We start from the raw sequence: 11,295 nt of genomic DNA, 5'->3' as shown, positions 1-11,295 counted from the left end.
TGCTGATTCACAACACTGCCGGGCAAGGCCTTGAATAGCCCAGTGGCGTAGCTAGGGTGTCTGGCACTGATCTAGCCTCATCTGTGTATAGGTCTACAAGACTACATTCAACATTTTCTCAACTTGCACAGATAAAAAGCTTATCCATTCATATATTCACAAACTATTAATACCTGGTTATTAGTACTGCATCATAAATTCGTAATCTTAAATAACTACTACATGCTTATCGTACAAGTGTTCAATGTTGTGAATGAACCTCAGATTTAATCACTAATAATCTATGCATAGCCCTATACCTGTGTTCATATACAATGTATAAATATAACCAATAATCATGTCATTGCTATTAATAGTACTACAGTAGGTCTAATGTGAGTAATGTCAACTGAGTTGAAATGACGTAATATGTACGCTAAATTACGTTATACAGCATGAGATCCATACACATAGGCCTACATGCAAGTGAGGTGGCAGAGGTGACTGCGATACTAACCCGGGGATACTAAATCAGAGACAAATCACAATGTCCATTTGTAACACAATAACATTGCAGCAAATATTTATAGTTTAGTACTAGACCAAGTGGACCCGTTGGGCCCATTCCTCGTAGAGGGGGAACAGGGAAGGGGAGAGGGTATGATTGAGTGAGGCCTGGACCCAAAGCCTCTCGTGTATTGTAGCACCCTCAACCCACCTTATCCCCCCCCTCCCCCTACTGACCCACTCCACCCCCCCTAGCCACCCCCACTTGCCCCTCCCCTGCCCCCACCCGGGACGCGGGGGGATGGAGTGGCTGAGTGTTAGACCAATGCAGTAGAGGTTTGGGGGAGTTTCAAAGGGGGTTCAGGGAGGATGAATTGGGTGAATGGAGGGTGAAAGAGAGGGGGGGATAAGGGGGCTGGGGGGATGGAGTGGGTGAGAAGAGGATAAGGGGGGATGAGGTGGGTTGTGGGGGGTGGGATGATAAGTGGAGTTGAGGGGGTGTGGATGGAGTGGGTGAGTGGGGCTCTTTAAAAAAAACCCTGAAACCAATTTAAGTTAATGCAGCACAGGTCTGGGGGAGTTTTTAAGGGTGATTAAGGGGGGAATGGAGTGCATGAGTGGGGCTCTGAAGAAAAATCCTAAACACAATTTCACGACCCCTGTTGTCCCCCTCCCCAGTGCCCATTCTCAGACCCCCCCATTCTCTCTCCCCCAGACCAACTGTTACTCTCCGCCACCCCCCTTTCCCCCCCACCACCAACCCCCACCCTTGCTGTCCCCCTCCCCAGTCCCACTCTGCCTCCTCCCACCCCCACTCTCTCCTCCTCCCACCCTCCCCATCGCCCCCACCGTTACTCTCCCCCACCCCCCTTTCCCTACCAGCCCCCCCCCTGTCATGCCGGCCAAAAGCACTTACCGAAAAGCACTTAGCGATGGACTTAGGGTGCTACATTGTTGCGAAAAGCACTTACAGATCGCTGTGAGAAGCACTTAGGGATGGGAAAGCAAAGCACTTACGGAGCTAATTGTTGCGAAACAGATCGCTGTGAGAAGCACTTAGGGATGGAAAATGTTGCGAAAAAAAAACTTAGGGACCGAAAATGTTGCGAAAAAAGCACTTATTGAACCTACATTTTTAAAGTAGTATTTATTTATTGCAAGTCACTTAACATACACAGATCAGCATGGGGCCCCTATGCTCGTGGGGCCCCGGGCAAGTGCCCATCAGGCCCATGCGTTAAGACGGCCCTGCCGCTCACTCAACATGGCTTTATCCCCCTCTAAATCTACTTACATTCACCTTGCAATCAGACTGGAGGTGAATGTAAGAAGTTTTAGAGGGGGATAAATAGAGATACAGCGCGGAAACAGGCCCTTTGGCCCCACCGGGTCCTCCCCCCACTTCCCCTCTCCCCCCCACCCCCTCGCTCATTCTCCCCCCCTTTTCTCCCCATCTCTCTCTCTCCCCCCTTCTCTCTCTCTCTCCCCCCCTCTCTCTCCCGCTCTCTCTCTCTCCCCTTCTCTCTCTCCATCTCTCCCTCTCTCTCCCTCTCCCCTCCCCCTTCCCCCTCCCGCTCTCTCTCTCCCTTCGCTCTCCATCTCTCCCTCTCTCTCCCTCCCCCTCTCCCCCCCCCCCTCTCTCACCCCCCCTCTCTCCCCCCCTCTCTCCCCCCTTCCCCGCCCCTCCCCCTCTCCTGTTGGGCAGGATAGGACTGTATTCCTTGGAACGTACGGAGATGAGAAGAGCTTACAGAGGTGTACGTAATTATGAGGGGAAATGATAGGGTAGATGTACTGAGTCTTTTACCCAGACGACGGGGATCAAGATCCAGAAGCCATCGGTTTTTTAGATGAGAGGGGAAAGATTTAATAGGAATCAGAGGGGCAATTTTTTCACACAGAGGGTGGTGCATATGTGGAATGAGCTGCCCGGGGAGGTAGTTAAGGCAGCAACTAGAACAACATTTAAAATACTTTTGGACAGGCACATGGACAGGGAAGGCATAGAGGATATGGACCAATTGCAGGCAGGTGGGACCGGTGTAGATAGGGCACCTTTGTCGGCATGGACGTTGGGCCGAATACTCTGCTTCCATGATGTATGACTCTATGACTGTGTCGTTTGGGGGTGGGGGGGGGGGTGCACAAAAGGACGGAGAGATATACACTTGAGGACACGCGTCATTGAGTCATATAGCTACACAGCACGGAAACAGGCCCTTCAGCCTACCCTGGCCATAATGGCCAAGAGGTATGGTGGGCTAGGTCAACTTGCCCGAATTTGGCCATGGTCCTCATTATCCCCGAATTCAGGGTTCAGCAATTCAGGGTACAGCAACACAGTAATTCGGAAACGATTTACTTGTGTTTTACACAGAGTGAAACACATTGTGTAGGTAGCAAACAACTATTCAAAACCAATGATAATGAGACACGATTGGCGGCAAGAAGTCACACGGAGGGCTGTGGGACATCGGAGGTCACAGGCTTTACACTTTCATTCATGTCTAACTTGTTCTGGTCGGCTTTTTCCAGCTCCCTGTATTCGGATTTGCCTGGGATGGTGCCAGGCTATGATATTTTCGTGTTTCTAGGAATTAATACTGGACCAAACAAAGCTTGAATTTGCAGCAAGCCAGCCGATAAACTGGAAATTGACTGGAGAACTCGATGAGCTTTGCTGATTTCGTGCAGTTTAACACGATACTGGGTGGGGCTGTAAACCAACCAGCTGTTTACGGCTACCCCGGTCCCTTTATCAACTGGAGCAGTACCCTTTCTGTCGCTGTGACGTCCTAACGAGGTCACACAAAACTGAAAAGAACTGAGTTTTTGAATTATTTTGTTTGAAATGCTTGCACACACATGTGCACTTCTTTAATCTCGTCTTTTACGGTAGAAAAGAGATGCTGAACATTAGGATATAAGTCAAGACACCGAAAGGTAAATGGGGGAGTGTTTAATGAAGAAAGTTTTATAACGAATGATGATGTTTGGTCGTGTCGTTTATGGACAATTAAATGTAATTAGCATTTTTTTTTAAATCGTTTAACGGACAAGCTTGATTATCAATGGTATAAAATGTGATGCTTCAAGAAACCTTTTATTCGTATAGTGTAGCTATGAAATGTCAGTAAAATTGATTATTGTAATCGAAGCACTAAGGCAGTGCAAAAGTTCTAACTAATTTATAAACGCAACCAGCTGCAGATACAAGTCAGAAACGATGGGTTATGCAGAATAAATTTGGGAGGAGGGAGGTCGCACCATATCCACTTTAAAAAAAAGAAACGGTGTTATCAATCTTTTATTTATCTTGTAGAAATGATAAACGTGATTGGCTCGTGGTATTGCTGCCACATCGTGGCATTTCTGTTCATTGATTTGTTGGTGTTGGCGACTAACAAAGAAGTATTTTGGCTCTGATCAGCGGGACAAATCTGCCTGACGCATCAGTAGAGGGGAAGCAACGGTATCTTTGCAAGGGAACTTGGAGATACACCCAACACGGAAAGCAACTGTGATTCTGTGAGGAACTTGCAGGATCGAAAGGTTGGTTGGACAACGTTTAACAAACGACACCGCTATGCTCGGGTGACTGGTGTCGGGTCTCGATCCGAAATGTCACCTATCCATGTTCTCCCGGGATGCTGCCTGATCTACTGAATACTCCGATTTATTCACAAAATGCTGGAGTAACTCAACAGGTCAGGCAGCATCTCGGGAGAGAAGGAATGGGTGACATTTCGGGTCGAGACCCTTCCTCAGACTGAGGAAGGGTCTCGACCCGAAACGTCACCATTCCTTCTCTCCCGAGATGCTGCTTGACCTGCTGATTTACTCCAGCATTTTGTGAATAAATCGATTTGTACCAGCATCTGCAGTTATTTTCTTATACTACTGAATACTCTAGTCGTTTGTTCCTTTCATCCTAAAATGCTGTCTGACCCGCTGAATTCCTCCAGCCTTTATTTTTTGCTCAAGATTCCAGCCTCTGAAATGTATTGCGTCGCAAAATATTGTGAAATGTGTATGGGGGCGCGGGAGGGTAAATCGGTTGTGTACAGCACCAATCGTCAAGGGGTTTGTTGGATCGAATGCAAGGGTACTGGAGGATAGGTGCAGGCACACGCGCTTCTGCCATTCAAGTCCGCCCCACTATTCAAAATGATCAAGGCTGATACGTCCGACATTCAACGTCCGATCGTCTAGCCTCCACTACCCTAAATGTTAGGGAATTCCTGACATTCAGAACCATTTGTAAGAAGAAATTGATCCGCACCTCAGTTTTCAATGGTAGTCCCTGCATTTTGTAACGGGCTCCCTTCCACGTGGAAATATCGCAGCATCTACCCGGCCGTGCAAAGGTAGGGCGTGATCTGCTTTAATTTATCCGCTGAGGGCAGGACGAACCTCTCGCCTCATGCGCTTGGAGATGTCGTTTGAAGGATAAGTTATCAAGCCGCCAGGGAGTTGACTAACAAGCCCGCAAGACAGTTCCCCTACTCTTCTTCGAACTAGTGCCATGCTGTTGTTTGATGGCACCGCGGAGACCAGATTAGGATCATCCAAAAGATGAAATCTTCGAAAGCGTAGCATCCGCTCTGCGCCGCAATGGACCAGCTGCCTGGAAACCAGAGGGTTATCCACCGAGCTACAGCCGCGAGGGATATGTCTGTTCCCGTCAGGTGTACAGTCCTCGGTGATCCAAAGATATCACAGAACTAGCAATAGATTATCCCGTCCTAAATGAAACTTTGAAACACAGGGACCAAATATTGAATATGATGTTATGACTGCTTCCTCCACATCCCTTTCTCTCTCTCTCTCTCCTCTCTCTCTCTCTCTCTCTCTCTCCCTCTCTCTCTCTCCCTCTCTCTCTCTCTCTCTCTCTCTCCCTCTCTCTCTCTCCCTCTCTCTCTCTCCCTCTCACTCTCTCTCTCTCTCCTCTCCCTCTCTCTCTCTCCCTCTCTCTCTCTCTCTCTCTCGCCCTCTCTCTCTCTCTCTCTCTCTCTCTCTCTCTCTCTCTCTCTCTCTCTCTCTCTCTCTCTCTCTCTCTCTCTCTCTCTCTCTCTCTCTCTCTCTCTCTCTCTTTCTCTCTTTCTCTCTTTCTCTCCATTTTAAGATAAGCGCTCAACTTTCCACTTGTGGGCCAGATCCTGATCACTGTCTTCCTTGCATCAACGTCTCTTTCGCCGTCTATTTCCCAAGCTAACTTGTTATTTCTTCCCCATTCCCACCCCTTCCATCCGCAGGTTATTACAATGATGAGATGGCGAGAAACGTTTCTTGTATTTCTTTCCATGTATCCGGTGGCGATCTTCCAGTGCCCAGGAACGTGCATCTGCACAGGGACCTCCGTGGACTGCAGTGGTCAGGAGCTGAATGTCAGTACGATTCCCAAGCGCTTTGTGAACACCATCACCGAAATCAAACTGAGCAACAACAAACTCTCTGCCATCCCCAACGGTCTCTTTGACACTCTGCATCACCTGATGTCTGTGTCGTTGGACAATAACCCATGGACATGCGATTGCAATATTTTATACCTGAGATCTTGGCTTCTTAAACAAGAAGACCGATCCCCGTATAAACACCTGACGTGCTCCTCGCCCGCTGAGCTTCAGAACCGGCGGATACTGTATTTAACCGAGGATGAAGTGATCGCTACGTGCGATGACTGGTACTGTAGCGTTGTTCTGATCTTTCAGATTGGACTGATCGTCTTTATCGTTATCCAGGCTATTCTTCTGATATTCGTTATAAGGTTTTTGAGGAGATTTGAGTTCTTTCCGAAGAGGCCATTCGATCATCAAAATAAATTCATCTTCACACGGACTTCACACATTCGACTGAGCCCATTGAAAACCATTTATCCGATCAGCACTCTTGACCGAACACCCGCGAGTTCCCCCAGTGAGTTCTTGTTAGTGCCGAAAACAAAGGCTTCTTCTTTTAAATGCGCCGACGCTGGAATTCTGCGTTGCTGTTCTTTATTCTTTGGAGATACAGCGCCGAAACAGGCCCTTCCGCCCACGGGTCCGCACCGACCAACCAGCACACTAGTTCTATCCGACCAACTAGGGACAATTTACAATTTTACCGAAGCCAATTAGCCTGCAAACTTGCACGTCTTTGGAGTGTGGGAGGAAACCGTAGCACCCGGGAAAAAACCCACGCGGTCACGGGGAGAACGTACAGACAGGATCGATCTCTGGCGCTTCAAGACAGCAAGCAACTCTCTCACTGCGCCGCCCCTTCTTTCACCTCGTCCGATCGCTTCCCGGGAAACTCCTGCGGAAATGTAAAACAAATAATAATAATAATAATAATAATATTCATTTATTGTCATTGCAACGAGTACAACGAAATTAAAAAATAGCCAATCCTGACGGTGCGTACAAACATATATGCAATAAATGCAAAAACAAATAAATACATAAATACAATTAAATACAATTAAATACAATTATATTAAGTATATTATATTATATTAATGACATCATTAATGCTGATGCAAAGCCATGAAGGCGCTAGCGAGTTTCTAATATTGTCACCGAGGATTATAATTCACCGAGGACAGCCTGCGCAACGATGTAATTAATGAAAAATATGTTAAGATTACAAGTCTTTTCTGTAACTTGATAGTAAAGCACGGGTTAAGTAAAAGTTGCCATGACGTTTATTTTGATTGATACAAAGTGCACCAAGATGCAGACTGGAAATCAACAGTGACACATCCACAAAGGAAATAACTGCCGATGTGATGACTTAAAAATGAAACGCCATCGCGGGCAGTTAATGTCATGTACAAAACAACTGAAGTGATGGTAACGAATAACGTTGTATGTCATTTAACCTCATCCAAGTCGGATTTCTTTAATCAAAACACAAAGTGCAGGAGTAACTCGGCGGGTTAGGCAGCATCTGCGGAGGGAAATAATAGGCGACGTTCCGGATTTCCCTCGCGTTTCCAGCATCTGCATTTCATTTTATTTCACTTTTTTTTAACTGTTATTTTAAAACAGGGATACTTAAATTGATATCTCAAAATGTATCGCGTTATGTTGGAATACAGTTGCTTTCAGTTGTGTTTAGCCAAAAAAGGATCTACTAATGTGATCCTGAAATCACGCTATATGTAGCAGAGAACGCTTGAAATTCTTCGTAGGCCTGACAGCATCTATGGGGAGAAAACGACTTAACGATTCTGATCAATGATCCTGTCTCAAATGGCTGTTGCAAGTCGCCGACCTGCCACGTTATCTCTCTTTCCCTCCACCTTTGCTGTTTCCAGTTCAGATATCCAGCATCTGCATTATTTTGCTTTGACGCTGTAAACATGACATTGTGATTCTATTGAGATGTATTCTATATCAATAAAAACCTCATCATTTTGGAATGGCTGCATTATTAAATTAATTAATGGGGAAATGTTATAACTGTAATGTGAGGTCATTGATTAAAGTCGTTAAAAATCTATCAGGTTACTGTATTAATTTACTTTGGTGACGAGTTAATGGCGAAGGAGACATTATATTAACAAATCCCATCTAGGCGAAAATAATTGACTACACATAAAAAGCAAAACTTGGTCGATTTCCAATGCATTATGGGAAGACTGTCTGGGTATTTCCATCTTAAATTAATAACAGTGGCAATTCTTGCGTCCAAATTTCCTATACAACAATTTCTTGTCATCTTACAGAGGGATGCCATCGTTTATATTAAAGAAGTCTGGCATAGCAGAACAGGAACACCGCTGTTTTTATGCTCTTTCACCATTTCTTGTAAATTCTGTTGGTTCGGTTTTCCATTTCCGTCCTTCTCAATATTACCTACATTTCCCATTTTTAAAAAATAAATTCAATTTGTCCTCTTTAAAAAAAATCAGAAATGAGGAAGTTTAGATTGCGCAAGTTTCCACAGCCTTTCTCGGGGATGTCTGCTGCTGGATTGGGTAACACGGGTAAACACGCTGATGCTGTTTCCAGGTTTAAATTACCAGTCTACCGGTATCTTGGTCGGCATCCATCAGTTGGGCCAAAGAGTCTATATCCCTGCTGTATGAAGGGGTGACTCTGCAACATGGTAGGCGATTGAAAGAAACGAATGAGAGGAGGTGACTGCACGATCATCCTCTCAGAATTTCAGGAAATTGTGTAAGAGGTAAGCACAGAATTCCAATTTAAGAATTCATCACTGCCTCATTTTGATATCCTTGTATCACAGAAGCCAAACGTTAACAAATTCAACTCACTCCACACGATACTAAGAAATGCCTGCTTTACTGAAGATCTATTCAAGATCCGTTTTTAAAATAAATTGGTGCAATCTCTCAATTTGTGTCTTCGAGTCATCAATATATTTATATCAATAGGCTGATGTCAGGGGGGCGGGACAAAGGAAGGATATAGGTGGAGACAGGCAGTGGGAGATCTGGGAAGGGGGGAGGGGGTTTCCACCTATATCCTTCCTTTGTCCCGCCCCCCCTGACATCAGTCTGAAGAAGCGTCTCGACCCGAAACGTCACCCATTCCTTCTCTGCTGAGATTCTGCCTGACCTGCTGAGTTACTCCAGCATTTTGTGAATCAATACCTTCGATTTGTACCAGCATCTGCAGTTATTTTCCTACACTATCTATATCAATATATCAATGTGCTGGAGTAACTCATCGGGTCAAGCAACATCTCTGGAGAACATGAATAGGTGACGTTACGGGTCGAGACTCATTATCAGACTGATTGTAGTGGGAGGTGGGGTAGAGAAAGCTGGGAGACAGGAGAGGCAGGACAATGCGTGGCAAGTAGCAGGTGGACACAGGCGAGGGAGTTTTTGATAGGCAGATGGTTGGAACAAAGGCCAGAGATTTAAAAAAAAGGTGTGAGACAGAAAAATTGAAGCGTTACGAATTGTGAAGACAGAGGAAGGAATGTAGGAAGAGGTGGAGGAGGAGGGGAGAACTCGGGTGCTAGTCTAGGTGAGGCACATGGTTAGCGTGGTGCGGGGGAGAAAGTGAGAGTTAATGAATTCTCCCATTTTAGATACCCGCTAACAACACCCCTCCCCTCACACTTTCTGTCCCTCCCCCTTTCGCTCCCCTCCCCTGTGCCCCACCTGGACTCGCATCTCTTTCTTACCCCCCTACCGCCCCCCTTCCCTCCCTCCCCCTACATTCCCTCTCTGGCTTCACATTATGCAGCTCTGCAATCCTTCGTATCACGCCCTCCGTTTTAAACTCTGGCCTTTGTTCATATCATCTGCCTATCAAAATCCACCCTTGTCTATCTATCACGTCCCACGCTCAGTCCTACCTCCCCTCTCTCCCAGCCACCCCCCCCCCCCTCCCTAACCACAGTCATTGAAGAAGGCTCCCGACCCGAATCGTCGTCTATCTATGTTCTCCAGAGATGCTGTCTGTTCTATTGATTTACTCCAGCACTGTTGTGTACTTTTGTGTAAACCAGCATCTGTAGTATCTTGGGGTTTTTTCATTTATTGATTAATTGTGGTTAAAATAATTAATTAGATGTCGGAATGCAAGGGAGTTCTGAGTTCATGGGATAAAAAACATAGTTCGGGATGAGGATTGCTTTGTCCAATAAATACGCGCAGAAGCTGAAACGGAGGGAAAGGAGCGTGACATATTGACCGGCCCAGAATTCGCGAGGTGCAGGTCCAGCGGTAAAAAAAAAAGATGTTTCGCTGGATACAGACCACGCAGGTGTCAGCGAGGGGGAGGTTGGGGGAAGGAAGAGTAAAGTTGAAGCTGGGGTGACGTGCTGGGTCACAACGCGCGAATTGGGCGTGGGGGGGTGGGGGGGGGGGGGGGGGGAGGGGGGGCAAGGTGGTAAGGCTCAGGATGGTCCTGGAGTTGGGAGTGCAGAGGTCAGACGATGAGAGAGAGAGAGAGAGAGAGAGAGAGAGAGAGAGAGAGAGAGAGAGAGAGAGAGAGAGAGAGAGAGAGAGAGGAGAGAGAGAGAGAGAGAGAGAGAGAGAGAGAGAGAGAGAGAGAGAGAGAGAGAGAGAAAGAGGGTGGGAGAGAGAGAGAAAGAGGAGTGGGAGAGAGAGAGAGGGTGGAGAGAGAGAGAGAGGGGAGAGAGAGAGAGAGAGAGAGAGAGAGAGAGAGAGAGAGAGAGAGAGAGAGAGAGATGTCGGGTATGGGTTCACAAGACGGTGCGAATCAGCATGGGTAGGAGCCTATAGTGACCTTCAGTGGAAGCCAGGAACCTGAAGAGCCGTTAGTGAATTAGGCAGAAAATTAAAAATGAATTGCGAACCGCGCGTATATCTGAGAAAAAAAACGAGACACGGTTTGTGTATGGAAGGGGAAATGAACGCAAACCAACAGAGCATTACGCAGATAATAACACTGTGGATACGCAGGAAAACTCAGTAAGGAAAAGCGCTTAATTGACTGCACATGTCTGATCTCTTGCTTGGGGCCAAACTAGGAGCCCCGAAGCTCCTCCCTCCCCCCAACCCCCGGCTCTAAGTCCAGGCTCCCGACCCCCCCCCCCCCCCCCCCGCCCCAAGGAACCCTCTGGTTCCCCCACCCGCTGGTTCCATCTGCCCATCTTCCCTCCGTTATATGGCTGCACCTTAATTTCTGTATGAATTTTTCAAACGCACCACATGTCCTGGTTCTAGTGATAATGATCATATTTCCACGGTGTGGAATCAACCTGGCTCCATTTTAAACATGGTGAGACTTATATCTCACCAGCATCGTAACCATTTATGTAAACTCTGCACATTTTCAATGTTGTCAGAGATACCGAATAATCCAGGAGAAATATGGACCCGGT

The 11,295-nt window shown here is 46.7% G+C and overlaps 1 protein-coding gene across 1 annotated transcript; it reads left to right on the top strand.

The window, feature by feature from the left end:
- The first annotated feature begins 3,413 nt into the window (after positions 1-3,413).
- On the top strand, positions 3,414-6,435 carry gp1bb (glycoprotein Ib platelet subunit beta). Its single transcript, XM_078421214.1, is given in 4 exon segments — positions 3,414-3,429; positions 3,809-4,038; positions 5,742-6,270; positions 6,273-6,435. Coding segments are annotated over 2 exon segments (555 nt in total). The 5' UTR covers positions 3,414-3,429; positions 3,809-4,038; positions 5,742-5,750; the 3' UTR covers positions 6,308-6,435.
- The last annotated feature ends 4,860 nt before the right edge of the window (positions 6,436-11,295 follow it).

The sequence above is a fragment of the Rhinoraja longicauda genome, chromosome 25, assembly GCF_053455715.1.
Source record: "Rhinoraja longicauda isolate Sanriku21f chromosome 25, sRhiLon1.1, whole genome shotgun sequence".
NCBI lineage: Eukaryota > Metazoa > Chordata > Chondrichthyes > Rajiformes > Arhynchobatidae > Rhinoraja > Rhinoraja longicauda.
This window is presented reverse-complemented; position numbering and strand designations above follow the sequence as displayed.